Here is a 23,229-nt window from a genome sequence, read left to right on the forward strand (position 1 = left end):
TGATAAATTGCAGTAAATAAAATAAGAACATTTCCTGAACCCTAAAAACAGACCACCACACCAAATGTACCTATAAATTAGAACAAAACTGCACTTAAAATGTTAGGACCATTTTAATAAACTACATTTTAAAAACATACCACTAATAAGAAACTACATTTTAAAACCATGCATCACCAGGCACTAAAAATGTTAGGACCATTTTCTATCACCAGGCATTGAGGAACAAACCATGACAGTGCATTAACAATTACAATTTCATGCAAAAACTCATACCTGCATTAACAAATCAGTGAGGAACAGTGCATTAACAACTCAGTATTTCTCAAGAATCTTGATCAACATGTGACTTTTAAAGCAAAAACTCATGAAAGAATTGCTTTACATTGTTCCAAAATTAAGCAAACTCATAAATGCGAATTAATTTTCCGAATCCAAAAGCCATGAACACTGCCCACTTTAACGGGCACAACCTAAACCCTAATTTTCAAAATAATTGGAAATCTGTAACATACCCGTGATACAAATTTTACAGTTAATGAGAGTTTTTGACTTATAACTTGTAATTCTCGCATTTTTCGAAACCTCCTACCAAACTTTCTTTCGGTGTAGGAGGTTAACACACAGAGTGGCTTCATTATAGATGTTGCCCCACTCCTTGAAGAGTCCGACTCTTAAGAAGCAGTCCTCGATGGTTGCATTATCGGCAAGAAGATGTGTTCGAAACCTAATTTCTGCAAGCCTATGGTGTGCTTCGGTATGGGAGAAGACAAAAAATGAGATAAAAGGTCCCATAATGGTTGATAATATAAGACCATATACTGGTTGAGTGGGCTTGATGGGGTCGGGGGTAATCAGTGCATGAAAAATGACGGGCATGTGTACGGAATGTCCACAGTGGAACACGTGTAAAACATCAGGAGGGTCATCTACCAAAAATTAAACATTGAGCATCAGATTGCCAATTGGTGGATTCATTAGGGGGGTAAAGTGTAATTTTCCTTTTTTAAAAAGAAAATTGTAAAAATTTTCAAAAAGGGTATTTTTGTAAATTTTATTAAATTCGGACTAATACCTAAATCATAGCATTTTTTTTTTCTTTTCTTTTAAAAAAATAGAGGTATTTTAGAAATTTTGACAAGATTTAACGAAAAATGGATTTGGGCTCAAAGATAAAAGGACGGCCCAGGGTTGCATCTGACGTCGTCCTGAAAACGACGGCCCAGGGTTGCGTTTGACGTCGTCGGCTTTTTAAGCAGCTAGCAAAAGTCAAACACAAGTACTAACAGATAGTGCGCTGCATTACCAAAAACAAACTTAGACCATGGCCACGGCAACAACCAACGACGAAGAATACGACAGAGCCAAAGCGGTGAAGCACTTCGACGATTCCAAGATCGGCGTCAAAGGCCTCGTCGACTCCGGCATCACCACCATCCCTCGCTTCTTCGTTCACCCACCCGAGATCTTATCCGACCTCAAACCCGGCTCTGCACTCGGATCTGAACCCGATTTCATCCCAGCCATCGACCTCGCCGGGGTCGAGTCGGATCATCGCCGCGCTGTTATCGTTGAGCAGATCAGGCGCGCGTCCTCCACCCTCGGATTCTTCCAGATTGTCAACCACGGTGTCCCGTTGGGAGTTCTGGACCGTACTATGGCCTCCATCAAGGGCTTCTACGAGCAGCCGACGGATATAAAGGCACAGCTCTATCGTAGAGAAATGGTAACCGGCGTTTCCTACTTTTCCAACTTGGACTTGTATCATTCCAAAGCCGCTAGTTGGAGGTACCTCATATTTTGCATATATATATATATATATATTCTACGTTTTTATATGTATATTTTCTGCCAAGTTTTCAACTTCATATTTTGTTCGACTCAAGGATGGGTCTCCATCGGATTGGAGACTCACAACCGCCATGGAAGGAGGCCTCACTGTAGGTCTTACGATCTAAAGATTATTTTAATTTAAAGATATATATATATATATATATATATATAATATATATATATTAGTGTAAGTGCTTTGATTGTAATAGGGACACCCTCCAAGTAAGACTGGGTCCGAAGGTGGTGGATGAGGATCAAATCCCTGAGATATTCAAAGAGGAGTTGATTGAGTGGGACCGAGAGATCAAACGGATGGGAGAGCTGTTGGTGGGGCTGCTTTGTGAGGGGCTGGGAGTGGAGGCAAAGAGGTTGAAGGAGATGACATGTTTGGAAGGGAGAGTGATGGTGGGCCACTACTACCCGCACTGCCCGCAGCCTGATCTGACGGTTGGGCTTGCGTATCACACAGATCCAGGGGTGCTGACCGTGGTGCAGCAAGACCATATTGGTGGGTTGCAGGTTAAGTATGGTGGGGGTTATGTGGATGTTAAACCTATCCCTGGAGCTCTTGTTGTTAACATTGGGGATTTGCTTCAGGTATAAATATATGTACTCTATTTAATTTGTGAGTACTCTCAAAATTATTGTGATAAAACGCATCTGAAATTTGATTTGTTCAGATCATATCCAACGAAGAATACAAAAGTGCAGAGCACCGAGTGTTGGCGAACCCCAAGAATGAAGCACGTGTCTCGATGGCGCTTTTCTTCAACCCAGGCAATGAAGAGGACCTGTATGGACCGTTGCCTGAGCTAACATCACCGGAGAAACCTGCAATTTACCGGCAGTTCACGTTAACAGACTTCATGACCAGGTTTTTCGGAAAGGAGTTGGGCGGCAAATCTTTGTCAAGCTACTTTAAGCTCTGAAACACTGATGAGAAATGTTATGAACATTGATTAACACTTGTAAGGTATATGGTTAATAAAAGAAAAGCAATCAGGAGACCAATTACTATAATTCATCAACATTCCCTTGGCCTCATGGTGCCTTTGTTAGAATATTTCAATAATAAATATGTTCTTTCTTCATATGAGAATGACATATTTTTATTGTTCTCGCGACAAGCTTTCAATGTGTATGATAAATATCTTGTAGATGCCCTAAAATTACAGGAAAAAACAGTGTTTTGTGTGTGTTAAGAGACTATTACACTCCGGCCTCAATCTTACTTTCACGTATGGACTAAATGAAGCCTAATAGGCCAACTTCACTAATATATAAGGTAAAAGTAAAGACTTCCTCATTTGTCTACAAAAATTGGCTCATCCTATTATGAGCCTAAAACTAAACAATTGACTATGTTAGTCCACTCAATAGGAATAAATTCAACAATCTCCCACTTGGACAACATAAGTCTTTTAGCCACAAAACAAATGCAAATAAGCATTCAAAAAAAAAAAAAACACAACCTGATCCAAATGTGTTTCCAAATAACAAGTTAACAATACACCGATAGGATCTATGACATATAACAAGTACTTACAATCACGTGATCTAAGCAAATAGAATGCAAATGTAAGACACAAAATGATTACTATATATTCACATGAAGCCCACTTAGATTAATTCACAATGTCTCATCAAGACTCACACAATGTTTCGTATCACAACACCAATACCATGGCCGGCCAACACAAATGCGTGCAAAAATATATATGGCGAGCGAGACAAAATACTCACCATATGCGCAAAGGCACATAGTTCCCACTAACTCAATAGAGCAAAAAGATTAACAACTCCATATGAGTCGCATGCTCCCGAAACACTCAAGGAGCCAAACCCTTGGTCAATGGGTTCGCCAACATATATTTTGTGGGAGTAATGTGAGATTCAGCTTTCTTTTTCTCTAACAAATAAATATTTTTATGTCAATATGCTTAGATCGCAAGGAGCTCCTAGTGTTCTGATACATATATATATATATATATATATATATATATATATATATATATATATATATATATATATATATATATAGTGAAATTAACACAATATATTTCCATCAACATCACAATGGCATCTAGAATATCTAGCTCTAAGATTAAATTCTCCAGCCAATTATCCTAACACGTAGCCTCACAATAAGCTACACATTCTATCTCCATAGTTGAGTAAGCTATAAGTGTTTGTATGAAACTTTTCCACAAAATAGCTCATCCTGCCATCTTAAATGCACAACATGGACAGCTAAAATAAATCAGCATGACAATATCCAGCTACATCAAGAATGTCGAATCACCAATATGTTAGCACAAAATCCTTAGCACCCTGCAAGCACCTTAGTACTTTCTTTCCAACTTTCCAGAGACTCAAGTATTTTCTAAATACACCAACAATATAATCATATGATGTTGTGTACATGCTTGAGTGCACATCAAGCTACACATAGTTGACGCAAATGGGATTGCTTGGGACTATTGACACTTAAAAGATATCACCTTTATGTGTCTTTCCAGGAGAGACATGCCAGGATCACTAGAGATTTAGGATACCACAATAAATTTATGATACATGTGAAAACATACACTCATAAACGACCTCATTCACCAAAAAGTAAGATTTTCATCTTACACACATACCAGAGTAATACATAATGCACTCTTACGCACTTTTTTTTAATCTCAAATTCTATGTTAGAATCCGCAATACACAATGGACTCTTATGCACTATTTTTATCTCAAAATCTATATTAGAGTTTGCAATACACAATCGACTCCTACACATGAGAAAGCAAAATAATTAAACACCAAGACTTAAAATGACTCGCTATCGATAGAATTAGACTTGGCCAACAAGTGCAAAGTATCTAACCATTTTCTTCATCGTCCTATATAAGCATCCTATGAAATAACAATTCACCGACAGGGTAAACTAATTATTCATATGGATCTTACTATAAGTGTTATGGTTCACCAAATTACACCACATGCACAACACCACTAAACTACAATAAGGGCAAAATGCATCATTTATTAAACATGTCGATACTCTCAAAGTTCGCAAAACCCTTTATTGAATTTATGATAAAATCTAACAATTTATCACAGTTAGTCCCACAATATGTTGGAACATAACCGGTCAAAATTATTGATTTTATACACAACAAAATTATTTATATTTCATAAAATTCCTTAATCTCAACAGGAATGTACATAAATTCATAAGCAACACACATTTTTATTTATTTATTATAGCACGTTACCATGAAATTGACAGTTGTTCATAAACAAATATTTCAGAATCATAAATATTAGGAACAATGTATACAAAGCAATACATGTAAACAAAATAAGCAAATATTAATACTTGTTTGCTTTAATATAATACATGTACCCCTTTCTTTTTATTTTTCCAATGTGGGACACAATACTCACATGGGTATTCACAACAAATCTTCCCTCACGTGTCAGTTTCTTTCGCATTAACCAAATTCTCTATTGATACCACTTGTTGGGAAGATTGATACCATAATGAGCCCAATTTAGCACATTGAAACACCACACAATTCAAAAGCTTAAGCCTATGAGTTTAGGTCCAACTATTTCATATTAACTACTCACACTTCTTACATCTTTCTAATGTGAGACGCAATTGTGACAAACTTGTGAGTTTCTTCTATATTGACCAAACTCCTCCTCGTATGCGAGTTCTTACAAAAAAAAAAAGAAAAAAAGAAAAAAAAAGAGTTTCACCCACACAAAAGTTGCACCAATTGTATATATGTTATTAAGTGAAGGGACATTACCAAAGTTTTATGAGAATATATATAATTTACTTCTCTCATGAGATGATACAATAAATTTATCAATCTCAAAATAAATTAAAGCATTGGTAAAGAAATATAACTTTCGAGCTTTGGCAAAAAGCAATGGACTCCAACAGAATGCTCAAACTTATGAAGCAAGAATTCTTGACTCGAAGAAGTTGAAGTGCATTTGCTTGTTTTACTTACAAACCCAGATAAGAAATTACAAATATCTCAAAGAGATATTGAGAGATAGTCTCGGCAGTCTTGTGAAATCCTCACAGTACAATATAGCTTAATTTTGAACGAAGCACTAGTGTCATATATTATTGAGGTACATGTATTTAACTAAAAGGCTTGGAGCATATATATACAAGACCAAGTTAGCCGTATCCAAACATGCTTCAAAAGAGTAACAACCACTAGAAAATAACAAAATAAAAGGATCAAATTTGTCTTTTCTCCAAGTAACGTTCCCCTCATCCTTTTTTCTTTTTTTTTTCTTTTTTTTTTGGTTTTACATATTCCAAATTTATCCGTCATTTCACAACTACCATCCAGCCATGGGATGCTAGACATCATGTATTACCTCAATCCAAATCACAGGACACAACCCACGCTTTTGCTGCACCCACCACCATCGCAGGATGGAAATGATGATGGTTATCGCCCATACAAAATGGTGATTCGCGGTGGCAATGACGGCATGAGATTCAAATCTGCTGCTGCCTCCACTCAAACCAGATCTTGCTTGTTCAAAATAAAAAATTTCACAGAGAATAAAAAATAACACAGGTTGAAAAGCGATTTATTAGTCATGAAGAAAAAGAAACGGAGGCTCTAATACCAATTGTTAGAATATTTCAATAACATAAATGTTCTTTCTTCATAGCATGTATTGATCAAGTATCGGAATGACATACCTTCATTGTTCTCAAGACAAGCTTTCAATATCTACCTCATGAATCTCTTGTAAAAGCCCTTAAATTACAGAAGAAAACAGTGTTCTGTGTGTGTTGATAGACTATTACCCTCATCCATAATTTCACATATTGACTAAATGAAGTCTAATAGGCCAACTTCACTTATATATAAGATGAGAGTGAAGACTTTCTCATGTGTCCACAAAAATTGGCCCATCTCATTATGAGCCTAAAACTAAACAAATGACTATGCTAGTCCACTCAATAGGAATAAATCCAACAAAATTTTGTTAATATATAGCAATTTTATCTCCTCTGTATTTTGAAGCAACTCGCTCTTAACCTAGTAGCGTAGAAATGTCCAAATCCTTTTCTCACTGATCGTCCACTAGTTTTTAGATATCTACATTTTTTAGATATCTACATCTTTTAGATGGTGAAATTCAATATGAGTAACCTTTGACAGAACACAATCCTCCCTTGTTATTAAAAAGAGAAAGAGTGTCTCAAGTATTTGATACCACATAATTTTATAATGGTATGAACTTTTTAGACAAGGTCTTTATACTTATAATTAAATTCGCAGCATAAATAGTTCTGTTTTGAAATCAAGGGAAAGCTTGCTATTTCTCTAAGTTTGATTTTGAGTTTAAGATTTAGATAATCACGTGGTCATGGAATTGTTGTTTTGAGTTGATGCTGGGAGTTTGGCATGCTGGTTTATGGAATTGCTTCTTCTTTAGTTTTGTCTTCTAGTTTTCATGTAGCTGGTTGTTAGCTGCTTGTTTTTGTTGCTGGTTCTTCGGGTCCATCTATGTTGCTGGATTTTGGAGCTGGGTTGAGGCTATTGCTAGCTTTTGTTCTTTTCTTGGTAGTTATACTGCTGCTTTGTTGGTTTGATAGAGTTTCTTGTAGTTTACTTGTGTTGTTTTTCACTGTGTTTGTATAGCTATTCTATTGCATTAGTAGTTGTGGTTGAGATTTTTTTTTTGCTCTTGTTGTTTGGTATTACTATTCCCAAAAGATTGGATTTGGCATTTGGTTGTGTTTTCGATTATCTTAAGGTCCATATGTGATGTTAGAATGTAGAGCCATTTAAAGCAAATGATTGATGTTTTGTTGAAATTTTGGTAGTTCTACTAATGCTGATTCTTTTGCTAGAGTCAATGGTAGTCTGCGGCTATTGTTTTATTTGTGAGTTGTATAGTTGTTTACCTGTTTAGCCGAAAGCAGTGTTATGTGCTTTTTCGTGTGCTTTTCTTGAGAAAATTTTGTTTTGGCTTTGTCGACTTTGTTCTAGCTTGTTTGCTAGAGTGTGTAATACTTTGGTTGGTTGGTATAAAAAAATTTCATTCATCCAAACAAAAAAATCTAGTTGAAATGCATATGCTTCCCATAACAATGCTTTTAACTTCAGCTAATCTAGTAATTAATCAAGGTCCTGCACATGCATTTTTGTTTAAATTTTTCCATGCCCAAACCAGTTGTCTATTTTGTCATCATATGTAGGTTCAGGGAAATCCCATGATCTCAAAAAATGTGCAGCCCTTAATTCATCATCGTTTGGCCTTGCCCTTAAGATGTCTTTGCTCCTCTCTTGCATCTTCAACTTTCATCCTTTGTACATCTTTCCATTTAGCTGCCTCATCATGGTTTGGGTCGGTGACGACGTAGTTGCTTTTGCTGGATTTTTTTTTTTTTTATTATTCTTTTTTTCCTTTTTTCAGGAGAGGTTGGTGTAATAAGTGTTTTTGTTTTGGGAGGAAAAACTTTAACTGCCTCGATAAGATGCCAGATAGCTAGCATGCATGTCTGGACTGTTAGATGTAAAGGACAGGTAAGATTACTAATGCGAATTGCATCCGGGTGTTTTCCCATGTGATATTCCTTCTCTCTCTCTCTCTCTCTCTCTCTCTCTCTCTCTCTCTAAATCTTGTGATTTTAACCATCGAATAAGGACCTATGAGATATAGTTGTTTGATATATCCCCAACTTTAATTTCAGTGCATCAAGAGCGTCAAGTTTGCATCCGTGTTTCCACTACTAGGCAGGATTAGGATTGACAATTTTTAATACGACCCGCAAATTCGACACGAACACAACACGAAATTATAGGGTTAAGTAGGGGTGGGAAAAAACCCTCCCACCCGCCCCGACCCTCATCTCCTGCCCTGCCCCACCCCTACACTAGTTTTAAAGTGTTTTTATGCGAGTACGAATTATATTTTGTCTACCCCGTGTGGGGTGGGGCGGGCTGCAGGTTTGGGTTTTAAAAAACCTCGGGGACCTGCCCCGCCTTGCCTCGCCTCGTAAGAAAAAGAAAAAAAAAAGGAAAAAAAAAAAAGAAAAAGAAAAAGAAAAGTTTAAAAAATCCTAATAATCCTAGTGCCACACCTTCATCTTTTCATTTTTTCTAGATTCTTCATATCAACCCTAGTAGCGCCGCACGCCTCTTCAGTCTTCTAGCCTCTTCTCTTCATTTTCCTCTTACAGTTCGCCATTCTCCTTGTCTGTGTCTCTTCCCTGCTCGTCATCTCCCTCGTTTGGCTCCTTTCTGGTTAGACCGGTTTGCTTCTTTCAACTTCTTTTCCTTTCACTCATTTATTTTATTTTAGACCCACTTCTGCGATCTATTACTGGTTTCTCTCTCTCTCTCTCTCTCTCTCTCTCTCTCTCTCTCTCTCTCTCTCTCTCCAGTTTTCCTTTCATAGACAAAAGTTGTGCACTGTTCGTTTGAGTGATGAATTTGCAATTTCTTTGTAGATGAAGAAGAAGGGGACTTTTGATTTGCGAGTTGTTAGGTTCTATTCTTGTCCTTGAGATATGTTATCTGATTTCTTTATTTTGATTTGCGAATTGTTCTGATTTCTTTGTTCTCTGCAAACATATTTCTCTGTGATGGGTTATTGGGTTCTCTGCCATTTGATGATTTGAAGAAGAAACTCCGCCCCGCCCCTCCCGGCACGGTTTTCCCTTAAAATAAGCGGTTCACGAGTTGAAATTACAAAACCCGTAAGGTTGCGAGGCAGGGCCAAAAAGGGCGAAAAACTGCTCCACCTCGCTCCCACCCCTAGGGTTAAAGTTTAGGCTAAACGAGTTAGCGGGTTGACCCATTTAGATTTTGGGTCACCCGACAACTCGTGGGTTGACCCGCCAACCCATTTACTTATTAAAAAATAATAATAATAAAATAAATGCTCTTAAAAAAAGTAAATATCTTAAAACAAAAGCCATGGTTCTCCGACATCCACGAAAAGAAAAAATGAAAAAATCTTTAAAAATAAAATCTTTTTTTTTTAAAAAAAAAAAAAATAAAGGAAAAAAAATCTTTAAAAAAGTATGGCCGTGTCAAGTCGGCACGACAAATTAACTTAATCGTGTCATGTAGGGTAACCAGACAGGTTAGTCGTGTTGTATTCGAATTGTGGGTTTCAACTCGATTAATAATCATATCGGGTTCGGGTTGATGGGTTAAAGTTTATTGTATAGACTCATAGACTAAACTCTATCGTAGAGAAATGGGAACCGGCGTTTCCTACTTTTCCAACTTGGACTTGTATCATTCCAAAGCCGCCAGTTGGAGGTACGCCAAAGAATGATTGCGTTATAATTAAATTGATGTTATAAATAAATATAAATAGCAATATTACTCATATTTTGCATATATATATATATATATATATATATATATATATATATATATATATATTCTGCAAGTTTTCAACTTCATATTTTGTTCGACTCAAGGATGGGTCTCCATCGAATTGGAGACTCACAACCGCCATGGGAGGAGGCCTTACTGTAGGTCTTATCTGATGTAAATATTATTTTAATTTAAAGACATCTATCTTAGTATAAGTGCTTTAATTGTAATAGGGACACCCTCCAAATAAGACTGGGTCCGAAGGTGGTGGATGTGGATCAAATCCCTGAGATATTCAGAAAGGAGTTGATTGAGTGGGACCGAGAGATCAAACGGCTGGGAGAGCTCTTGGCGGGGCTGCTTTGTGAGGGGCTGGGAGTGGAGGCTAAGAGGTTGAAGGAGATGACATGTTTGGAAGGGAGAGCGATGGTGGGGAACTGCTACCCGTACTGCCCGCAGCCTGATCTGACGGTTGGACTTGCGTATCACACGGATCCAGGGGTGTTGACGGTGGTGCAGCAGGACCATGTTGGTGGGTTGCAGGTTAAGTATGGTGGGGGTTGTGTGGATGTTAAACCCATCCCTGGAGCTCTTGTTATCAACATTGGGGATTTACTTCAGGTATAATTACATGTACTCTATTTAATTTGTGAGTGCTCTCAAATTATTTTGATAAAACGTATCTAAAATTTGATCTGTTCAGATCATATCCAACGACGACGAATACAAAAGTGCAGAGCACCGAGTGTTGGCCAACCTCAAGAATGAAGCACGTGTCTCGATGGCGCTTTTCTTCAACCCAGGCAATAGAGAGGACCTGTATGGGCCGCTGCCTGAGCTAACATCACCGGAGAAACCTGCAATTTACCGGCAGTTCACGTTAACAGATTTCATGAACAGGTTTTTCGGAAAGGAGTTGGACGGCAAATCTTTGATAAATTACTATAAGCTCTGAAACAGTACTGGTGAGAAATGTTATGAACATTGATTAACAATTGTAATGTATATAGTTAATAAAAGAAACAGTGTGTGTTGTGAGACTATTATCCTTAACCCTAATTTCACATATTGATTGAATGAAGTCTAATAGATTAACTTCACTTATATATAAGGTGAGAGTATAAGCTTCCTTATGTGTAAAGGTGTAATTCCGAACCGGTTATAACCGGTCGGAAAATCGGATCCGGGCACTAACCGGCTCCTGGTAACCAGAAAACCGAAAAACTAGTTTGGTATCCGGTTATTTTTAACTTGTTAACTGGCTACACGGAGTTGGAGCCTTTACCCTAATACACGGTACTAACCCCCCTCTTTTCTCTTATGTCGTTTCTTTGATTCTTTCTTTTCAGTTTTCTACTTTTCTCACTTCTCATTGTCGAAGGGGTGTTTGGGTTGTGAAATTCTGATCTCAACAAAAAATAGAAGCTTTTGTTGTTGTACTGTTTCCACAGAACTCGAAGCTATTCGCATCTAGTCTCTCCAAAACATAATGCCCAAGCATCTCACTCGTCTTTGATCTGGTGATTTTTGAAGCAGACAGAACAAAAGAAGTAGACAATTAGGTTAGATTTGGTTCATTTTTTTTGTAGATATGGTTATTTTTTTGTAAATCTTTTGTTTTGGTACTTGAGTGTGATTCATTATTTCAGATGTTTGTTTATGACCGAAATTTCATCTATGTTTACTCCTATGTAATTCTGAATTCTCACTGTGACTTTCGGGACCATATGGGTCTCAATTTTTTAATTTTTTTTTCTTCCTGTTTTAACCGTTTTTGTAAGGGATATGAATCATGTTACCAAACGTTGCTTCAACTTCAAAATCGGATTTGATCTTATCTCTGTTTCTTTTTTGAGAGGTAGTCCATTAATCATAAACTTGTTCTTTTCTCTCCTGTATGAAATGGCATTTCTTCTGTTGTTGTGTTGAAATTGTTAAATTGAGGCATTCTGACTGTTTCTAGTGTTCTTTAAAGCATTGTTGGATATTAGGTGCAAGGAAATTCTTATTGAACTATGAAATTCACTACCTGGTCTGAATAACCAATTTCACCCTGGTAACTGGGTCCCTAGTTAACCGAGGTACCCGGTTCTGGAGCAAGTTATAAAAATTCAATAACCGAGGACCCCAGAACCGGTTCCACACCCCTACTCGTGTCCACAAAAATTGGCACATCTTTGGGCCAAAAATTAAACAATTGACTATGCTAGTCCACTCAATAGGAATAAATCCAACAATCTCTCACTTGGACAGTATAAGTCATTTAGCCATAAAACAAATGCAAATAAGCATTAAAAAAAAAATGTATTTGCAAGTAACAAGTTAAGAATATACCGATAGATTTCATGACATATAACAAGTAATTACAATCATGTGATCCATGCAAATGGAATGCGAGTGTAAGATACAAAGTGATTACTATATATTAACATGAAGCCCATTGAGACAAATTCACAATGTCTCATCGAAACTCACACAATGTTTCGTATCACAACACCAATGCCATGGTCAACACAAATGCGTGCAAAAAAATAGATAGTGACACAAAATACTCACCATATATGCAAAGGCACATTTTTATTTATTTATTATAACACGTTGCCTTGAAATTGACATTTGTCCATAAACAAATATTTCAGAATCATAAATATTAGGAATAATGTATACAAAAGAATACATGTATACAAAATAAGTAAATATTAATATTTGTTTGCTTTAATATAATACATGTACCCCTTTCTTTTTATTTTCTCAATGTGGGACACAACCTTCACACAGGTATTCACAACAAATCTCCCCCCACATGTGAGTTTCTTCCACATTAACCAAATTCTCCCTCAATACCACTTGTAGGGAAGCTTGATACCATAGTGAGCCCAATATAGCATCTTGAAACACCATACAACCAAAAAGCTTAAGCTCATGAGTTTACGTCCAACTATTCCATATTAACCGCTCACAATTCTTACATCTTTCTAATGTGGGACACAAATGTCACAAGTGCACTGACAACCAGTTTCCCCTTCACTTATGAGTCTCTTTCACATTGACCAAACTCCTCCTCGTGTGTGAGTTCTTATACAAATCAAATAGTATCACGCACACAAGAGTTACACCAATTGTATGTTAACAAGTGAAGGGACAGAACCAAAGTTTTATGAGAATATATATATTTTACTTCTCTCATAAGATGACACAATAAATTTATCAATCCTAAAATAAATTAAAGCACTAGTGAAGAAATATAACTTTCGAGCTTTGGCAACAAGCAATGGACTCCAACACAGTGCTGAGAGCCATGAAGCAAGAATTCCTGACTCGAAGAAGTTGAAGTGCATTTGCTTGTTTTACTTACAAATCCAGATAAGAAATTACAAATATCTCAAAGAGACATTGAGAGATAGTCTCGGCAATCATGTGGAATCCTCACAGTACAATGTAGCTTAATCTTGAACAAAGCACTAGTGTCATATATTGTTGAGGTACATGTATTTTAACTAAAAGGCTTGGAGCATATATATACAAGACCAAGTTTGCCGTATCCAAACATGCTTCAAAAGAGTAACAACCACTAGAATATAACAAAATAAAATGGTCAAATTTGTTTTTTCCCCATGTAACGTTGCCCACATCCATTTTTTTTTACATATTCCAAATTTACCCTTTGTCTTCTACACACTAAAACCCAAATAACAATGAAACAAAGAATAGAACCCAACAAATAAGATAACACCGCCAACGGAGGTAGGCAAATCTATCAAGGCCCACTCACCGTCAACGGAAGCAGTGGCTTCACCACCAAAGGACGTCGTTTCACGACCGCCATCTAGCCACGAGATGCTAGGCATCACGTATTGCATCAATCCAGATCACAAGATGCAACCTACGCTTTTGTTGCGCCCACCACCATTGCAGGATGGCAGCAATGATGGTTATCGCCCACCAAAAATGGCGATGCAAGGTGGCAGTGACGACATGAGATTCAAATCTGCTGTTGCCTCCACTCAATCCAAATCTTGTTTGTTCAAAATAAAAATTTTCATAGAGAATAAAAAATAACACAGTTTGAAAAACGATTTATTATAGTCATGAAGAAAAAGAAACGGAGGCTCTGATACCATTTGTTAGAACATTTCAATAATAGATATGTTTTTTCTTCATAGCATGTATCGATCAAGTATTAGAATGGCATACCTTCATTGTTCTTAGGACAAGCTTTCAATATCTACTTGATGAATCTCTTGTACATGCCTTAAAATCACATAAGAAAATAGTGTTCTGTGTGTATTGATAGACTTTTACCCTCATCCATAATTTCACATATTGACTGAATAAAGTCTAATAGGCCCACTTCACATATATATAGGATGAGAGTAAAAACTTTCTCATGTGTCTACAAAAATTGATCTATCTCATTATGGGCCTAAAACTAAACATATCACTATGCTAGTCCACTCAATAGGAATAAATCCAACAACCTTTTGCTAATATATAGCAATTTTATCTTCTCTGTATTTTGAAGCAACTCGATCTTAACCTCGTAGCGTGGAAATCTCCAAATCCTTTTCTCTCTGATCGTCCATTAGTTTTTAGATATCTGCATATTTTAGATGGTGAACTTTAATATGAGTAACCTCTGATAGAACACAATCCACCCTTATTATTAATAAGAGAAAGACTATCTTAAGTATTTGATGCCAAATAATTTTATAATGGTATGAACTTTTTAGACAAGGTCTTTACACTTACAAATTGGCATCATAAATAGTTATGGTTTGAAATCAAGGGAAAGCTTTCTATTTCTCTGAGTTTGGTTTTGAGTTTAAGATTCAAATAATCATGTGGGCATTTGCAGAGGGAGGGGGTTTGAGAGGGATCAAATGCTCCCCTTAGCCCCCAATTTTTCTTTTTAACCCCATTAGAAGGCCCGGATGCCTTGGTTGCCTACCATCAGCCACTCATTAGGGGCATCGAAATTACCAGCAAAATTTTCCATGAGAACTAGGATTACGTCTCTGTATTTTCTTTATCATTTTACACTTTCATTGTTCCTATGTTTCTGTTGCATTTATAGATTTTTAGAATTTAGGGATAACAAAGGAGAAAAACAATGACGTGGACTTAAGTGTTTTACCAAACGTTGTGTTGAAATAGACTTAACTTATGTTCAAAAAAAAAAAAAAATGAAATAGACTTAACTTATATCAAACAATGTGTTTATTTGCGGTTTGCCAATTTATTCTATATGTTATATGGTTGAGCAACGGAGCATCATAAATCCTTCTATTCCGCTTCTAAACGAGGCTTGTTGCAATAGTACAAATTCGAAGAGTTTCCAAGTTGGAAAAACATTATTGTCGGACCCAAGGTCGTACGCGAGCTGGCGGTGTCCTAGCTCGCAATAGGAGCTACGTCGAGAAGTAGACAGTGTACACCACGCACCAAATCCAGGTGTCCTGGATCCACGTGTCGCACTGGCTTTTGAAGCGAGTTGTGGATCTAGAAGCTTCTCGCCAAGATCGACGATCTCCACCTCTTGATGGACCCGGAAGATTTTCTCACGCTGAAGAACCAACTCCATCCGCATGAAGTCGTTGAGTGAGACGACAACGTTTTGCTTTAGATCCAAAGCTCTCATGGAGATGGAAAATGTGCCACACATGCATCCTCAGCGTGGAGGTGGAATTGAATGGGGATTTTGGGTGTTTGTTTGTTGATTGGATGCTGAGAAAATTTCACCAACCAATTTTTTTTTACAAAAAATATTAATTTTGATTCACGTTGTTTATTTACATGACATTAAAATTTACGTCATTTATTTAAATGACTTCAACAGATTTATGTCATTTCTACAGTAATGATGTAAATTCTTGCTATTTAGAAGAAAAGATACGTTAAAATTTTTTCTCGACCCCATGTTATGTGACCTATCATAAACAATGTGAACAAAAAGACGTCAATTGTTTGGTGTCATTTCTTTTTTTTGTTTACATCGTTTTTTAAACGATGCGAATTAGCTTCTTTTTTTTTTTTTTTTTTTTTTTTGTAGTGAAAGGGAGATGCTTTTGGTTACTCAAAATTCCTCAAGACACTTCTTGGATTTGGACGAAGACCCTTAAGCTTAGGGATATTGCAAAGAATCTCCTAAAGTTTAAGGTTGGGGATGGTAAAAGAATCTTCCTTTCGTTGGATCTATGGCACCCAGATGGGATACTCTATGATCTTTATGGGTATAGAGTTATATATGATGCAAAGAGTAAAATGGATGCTAAATTGTCAAGTGTCATTAGAGATCAATATTGGTTTTGGTAGTCTGCAAGGTCGAAGGCCTTTGTAGATATTCAAAGCAAGGTGAGCTTGCTGAATTTTCGGGGTAGAGACACTCTAGTTTGGTTGGCTCTCTACTAAGGACACATAGGAAACACTAAGTAAAAGAATTTGTGGTTGATTGGTGGAATTTGACTTGGTTCTTATTGGCTATTCCAAAGCACTCTTTTATGCTTTGGTTAGCTATAAGGGATAGTCTTACAACTGGAGATAGACTTTTAAAGTGGGGTTTTCAAGGTGAATATAAATGTCTTTTTTTGTAGAAATTGTATTGAAAGTCAGAACCATTTTGATAAGCGTTGAATGTTGCACATTCAAGCTTCTTAACTTATATATGTTAATTCCTTATAACTTTCTCATCAAATCTCAGATTGCACTGAAATTGGTGGAGTTGGAAAGCCAATAAAAAATGTAACAAATATTTCAGAAATAGCTTTCTCCTAATTTGGACATTTACTATGACAAACTCACCCCAAAATAAAAGACCGCAAATCTGGACGAATTTGGATTCATTTTCCTACTTGGATTGAATTTTCAATCTCCTACTTGGATTAAGAGACTAAGTTTCGATTTTTCTTAGATTTTTAGGGCTTTTAGGCCTCTCCTAGTCTGTATAAATAGACCCCTAAGCTTTAAGAGAAGGTGTGCTTAGCTTTAGACAGAAAATTCTTCTTGAAAGCTTGACAAGTTGAAGAGGAGAAGAAAATGGCAGGAGGCCATCCCAGCACCACGATGAGCGGCTAAATTCGTAATATGGTGTTGATGTAGCCCTTTCCAAGTAACAATGGTTTAATTATATTTTAATTTGAGATTTTCCATATGCATGATGGTTGTATAACTGTGAGAATTGATCTTAATGTTTATATTCAATCATTATGAATTTATTATCTTATCTAAGAAAGTCTTTTATATTAATTGAACTCAATCCTTCATATTTTCTATGATTATGTGAATGATTGTTATACAACGGTTTTAATTGACATGTGATCAAGAGGGTTAGATAGGCCATGCGTACGGAAGACAGATTGTACTACACCCTAGTTTAGTGTAATTTAGATAAACAATTTGTACAAACCGAAGATGGGTTATACTATTCCATTGATTGTGTGTATCCTATTAAAGACGTAGCTAATCTATACCTAGGGAAGATGGGTCATACCGCATCTTAGTGATTAGGTGGACGGTTAGTGTTAACCGAAGATGGATTATACTTATTCTTTAAAGGTAATTTCTTGACTACTTGAGTGAGACGAGCCATATATCATGCATAGTATAAATTTCCCTTATTAATTTATGATTGACCATTGTTATGCGATGAGTGGTGAAATCAATTCCCTATTCTTTCTCTCATCACTACAATCTTTATTTTTATGTCTTTGGTTTCATGCATTTAACTTAGTTATAAATAAAATAAAATCAAACTTCTTTTAATTAAGTTATATTTAATCTTGAAAAACTTTATAACAATTCCTACGCAGTCCTTGAGGTTCGACACCTTCAATATAGCGATATCCTACAAGAATTTGTACTATTGCGAGTGATAATTTTACAATTGATATTTTTGTATTCAAAACGACCACATTACATCTTTTCTTTGGATGTGACCATAGTAAAAGACTGTGGAAAAATCTTATGGCTAAGTGTATTCAATCCCAAATTCATCTTGAGTGGGAAGATATTCTTATTAAGGGAGTGAACACTACAAAAAATGAGGCAATTCACGACGTGGCTACAGTAACTGAATCTGTGCCATGCCGCTGAATTGCCACGTGGAGATGAAGGCCACATCCGGAAATTCTTCAACAACATGGTCCTTCTTCCACGTTTGCATTTTCGGACGTGGTGAAGTAGACACATCCCCACATGGAGACGTGTTATATTTTCCACGTCGCCATAGGGTGACGTTCTACATTGAACACGTCAGTATATATCAATTTTTTTAAAATATATATAAAAAAAAAATTAGTGACATGTAGAAAACAACACGTGGGGAATAAAATGATGTGCTATAATCCAACACTTGGCTATTTCAAGATGTGTTGCATGTGGAATGTCGCTAAATAAATAACTACTTAAAATATTTATTTATTGATATATAATTATTTAGATAATATATAAAATGTATTAAAAATATGAAAAATGCTAGACTTGTCAAATTTTTTTCCCAAATGATGTGCCACAATCCCATGAGATTGTGACACAATATATATGTACATAATGTGACACATGAGTTTACGTTTGTATATTATACATATAAAATATAAACTTCAAAAAATAAATACAGCTTTTAATTAATAATGTATACATTTTTATGCATATTCTATATATTGAACCCTAACCCTAATTTAATCTTATATATAGTATACGTAGGGTTAGGATTACATATAGCTTATTACATATAATGTATATACTTTAAAAAAATAAAATAACTTTTAATTAATACCATATACATTTTTGGGTATAGTCTATTTATTGAACCCTAACCCTAGTTTAGCGCTATATATAGTATACGTACGGTTAGGGTTTACATTTGTGTACTACGCTTATAAAATATATATTTTAAAAAATAATATAACTTTTAATTAATACAATATACATTTTTGGGTATATTCTATTTATTGAACCCTAACCCTAGTTTAGTGCTATATATAGTATATATACGTAAGGTTAGGGTTTACATTTGTGTACTACACACACACACACACACACACATATATATATATATATAATTAATAATATATACTTTTTTGGGGGAATATTATATTTATTGAACCCTAATCCTAGTTTAGTGCTATATATAATATATATGCGTAGGGTTAGGGTTGACATTTGTGTACTACACATATATAAAATATACACTTTAAAAAATATGACAACTTTTAATTAATACTATATGCATAATGTATATATACTATTTATATACCCTAACCCTAGATTGAGTGCTATATATAATATGTAGGGTTAGGGTTTACATTTGTGTAATATACATATAATGTATATAGTTTATTATAATGTAATTATATTTTATATACTATTAATTACTGACGTGGCAATATAGCAACGTGTCTTCTTGCCACGTGGCTATTTCATGACATGGCACAATACCACGTCTCTAAAATTTGCAGAAATCTGCTGCGCGCTGGACATCTCCGTGCCACTTGGGGAAATTTTTTTTTATTTAATTAAATATATATTTTTTTCTTTTTCTTAAGAGGCTTCTTCAAAAAGCCTTTCATTTCTCACACATTATCTTTCTCTCTATCTCCGTCTCTATGTCTCTCTCTCTCTCTCTCTCTCTCTCTCTCTCTCTCTCTCTCTCTCTCTCTCTCTCTCTCTCACAGCCCCCACCACCGCGCGTCAGGCATTCCCTTCGGTGGAAAATCTCACAGGTCGTCCCTCTCTCTCTACCTCTGACTCTCACTCATCTTCTCTTTCTCTAACCCTAAAGTTCCCACCGTCTGGCAACCCCCTCCGGTACGGCGCCACCACCAGTAATACTCCACACCACCTTTCACTCTCTCTCAGTTCTCTCGCTCTCTCTCTCGTTGGAGCTTGCATGTATAAGTGTAAAAATTGTAATTTTTTTCTTCCCATTTCAGTTACACCGGCCGATTGAAGCTTAAGAACAAGGCAAATTGTTCTCCACCTCCATTGTGAGTCTCCACCGAGACTCTCTATCCCCTTAAATTTAATTTTTTATTTGTTTTTTTTTTTTTTCTGGTTCAATGTTCTTGATAAATTTGGGTGTTGATGTTTAAATCTGTAATGTTTTTGTAATTTTTTCTTATTTTTCTTTGTTCTATACGTGTATATATGTCTTCTTGATTTATTTATTTATTTGTTTCAATGTTGTTGATTATTTAGTATATATGCTGAGAGGAGATTAGAAAAATGTTGTAGATGGATTTTTTTTTTTGCGTGTGTCTATTTATGGGTGGACAATTCGGATTGTAGTTTTTATTTATTTATTGGGTGTTTATGTTTCTATTATGGTTTGTGTTGTTTTATCGTGTTTTTTTTTTAAAAAAAAAATTATTCATGGGATAATATTAAAGATCTTTTGTAGAGTGAAATATTTGTAGACGAAATTTTGGTGTTTTTGAAAGAAAAAAAAAAAAAAAAAAAAAAAAAAAAAAAAAAAAAAAAAACTAATTTCCCAACATTTTAAATCTACAATAATATTGTTAATCAACAATTTCAAATAAAAATTTAAATTTAAACAACATCGACGACCAATAAAAAAAAATTAAAAATACGACCCAATGTTTAGGTACATAGATAACCTAATAAACTATGTTAGAAGTTATAAATCTCTATCTTTTCTTTCCATTTCAGGTACACCGGCCGATTGAAGCTTAAGAACAAATTAATTTGTTCTCCACTGTCACTGTGAGTCTGCATTAGCCGACTCTCTATCCCCTTTCCTTAATTCTATTTTTTGTAATTTTTTTTCTTATTTTTCCTTTTGTTATGTACGTGTATATATGTGTTATTGAATTAATTTTCTTTTTTTTTGGATTCAATGTTCTTGATTATTTCGGTTTAGATGTTGGTTTTCTTTCTTATTGATGCTCAACTCTGTTTTGGTTACCACTATTTTTTCGGATGTGAAACTTTGAGATTTAGCATGCAGGTTGTATCCTGTTTTGTTCAAGTTGTAGGGCTATGAGTGTAGCATGTTACTCTCTTGCCCTATGTGTAGATTGTACTGATGTGTATGTTTTAGGGTGTTTATGTTTCTATTATGTTTTGTGTTATTTATTTATTATTATTATTATTTTTTTTATCTTTTTTGGTTTAATTGTTGATGTGAGAAGATTAGAGACATTTTTTGAGTGCTATGTTTGTAGATGAATTTTGCTTCTTTTCTTTTCTTTTTTTTTTTTAAAAAAAAAAAAAAAACAAGTGTTCATATTTTTAATCTACAATAATATTCTTAATTTAAAACAATTTAAAACAAAATTTAAATTTAAATAAGAGCGACGATTCATGTATTCCTTTTTCTTTTCTTTTCTTTTTTTAAGAGAAAGTATTCATTCCATTAAATTTAAATATAGACCAAACGACCAAATGTTTATGTCCAAAGATAACCTAATAAACTAAGTCAGAAGGTTGACGGAATATTTTGAACGAAATAAAGATACATGTTGATGTTTATAGATGATTTTAAATTTACAATAATATTCTTTATTAACAATTTAAAACAAGAATTAAAATTAAACAAGAGCGACGATTCATGGATTCCTTTTTCTACATTATTTTTTGAGAAAATATCAAATCCATTAAATTTAAGGGTTAAATAGCCTGTACACCCCTGTGCTTTACGATCTTTATTTTTTGCCCCCTCAGTTCACTTTTTATTAAATTTGGTACTGATGGTATATGAAAAGACGGAAATGGTACCTCCATCTGATTTTTCGTCCAAAACTAACGTCCAGCCACGTCATCCTATAGGTGTCGGCGTGCATGCGTGACACCTGTCCCCGTGATACACTTCAGCGTTAACGTGGCTATCATTTTTCTTTATTATTATTTTAATGATTTCTTTTATATATATATATATATATATATATATATATATATATATATAAATAATAATAATAATTCTGGGGGTGGCTCAGCCACCCCTTTGGGCCACATGGGGGTGGCTGGGGGTGGTTCGGCCACCCCCAAGGGCCAAAATGGGGGTGGCCGGCCGCCCCATGTGGCCTAAAGGGGTGGCTCGGCCACCCCAACAATTTTTTTTTTTTTCAAAAAAAAAATCTTTAAAATAATATATATTGATTTTATTTTATTTTATTTTTTGACATATCCGCACAAGAAGAGGAGGGAGATTCAAACTAGTAACTTCTATTTCATGTAGCGTGGTCTCCAAGCGATTGAGCTATTCCTTGGGAACAAAAATATATTAATTGTGTACAAAGTACCATGTGTGATATATTTATAAAACCAAGGTACCATTTCTGGTAATTATTTAAACTACAGGGGGCACGTCATGAAATATATAAAACCACAGGGGTATACATTGGGAAAAAAAAATTGTGTTTAAGTAACAAACATTTGGTCATTTTTTGGGTTATATTAATTGGCCACGCAGATTATTTTGTATTTCCAATTGTTACACAAAACTGATAGCACTTATTTATTTATTTTTATGAAGGGTTCAATTCTTGGCAACATATTATTTTCATACACGACAGGCATATAGGTTACTTTTGGTTCAAAACATGCATACCAAATATACCAAATATTGGTTGTGTACAAAGTACCATTTGTGATATAATTACAAAAACAAAGTATTATTTTCGGTACTTATTAAAACCACATGGGGCACATCGTGAAATTTATAAAACTAGGGTATCTATTGTAAAAAAACAATTATGGTTCTTAATTTTAAGGAAAAAAAAATTATGGGGGTGACCGGCCACGGGGATGGTTTGGCCACCCCCAGACCGGCCGATCGGCCACCCCCAGGCCTAATAGGGGTGGCTGACCCACCTCCAAGCCAAATGGAGGTGGCTAAGCCACCCATATATATTTTCCCATAATTTTTTTTTTTTTTTTTTAAAAAAAAAAAAAAAAAAAAAAAGGCCTTAAAATTAAGAACCACATTTTTTTTTCCAATAGATACCCCTATAGTTTTATAAATTTCACAATGTGCCCCATGTGGTTTTAATAAGTACCGAAAATAATA

General features: G+C 35.3%; 1 protein-coding gene across 2 annotated transcripts; it reads left to right on the forward strand.

Moving 5' to 3' along the window:
* The first annotated feature begins 1,268 nt into the window (after positions 1-1,268).
* Positions 1,269-11,248, forward strand: LOC133877244 (1-aminocyclopropane-1-carboxylate oxidase homolog 4-like). 2 transcript variants are annotated; one of them, XM_062315488.1, is made up of 3 exons: positions 1,269-1,788; positions 10,442-10,829; positions 10,912-11,248. In XM_062315488.1, exons 1-3 carry the CDS (start codon positions 1,325-1,327, stop codon positions 11,161-11,163), a joined length of 1,104 nt encoding a protein of 367 aa, XP_062171472.1. In that variant the 5' UTR covers positions 1,269-1,324; the 3' UTR covers positions 11,164-11,248. The 2 variants fall into 2 exon arrangements, with proteins under 2 accessions (XP_062171472.1, XP_062171478.1); XM_062315494.1 differs by lacking the exons at positions 10,442-10,829; positions 10,912-11,248 and adding exons at positions 2,043-2,430; positions 2,514-2,853 and having other exon boundaries at positions 1,273-1,788.
* Positions 11,249-23,229: the final 11,981 nt, after the last annotated feature.

Source organism: Alnus glutinosa, chromosome 1 (assembly GCF_958979055.1).
Source record: "Alnus glutinosa chromosome 1, dhAlnGlut1.1, whole genome shotgun sequence".
In the NCBI taxonomy this organism is placed as follows: Eukaryota; Viridiplantae; Streptophyta; class Magnoliopsida; order Fagales; family Betulaceae; genus Alnus; species Alnus glutinosa.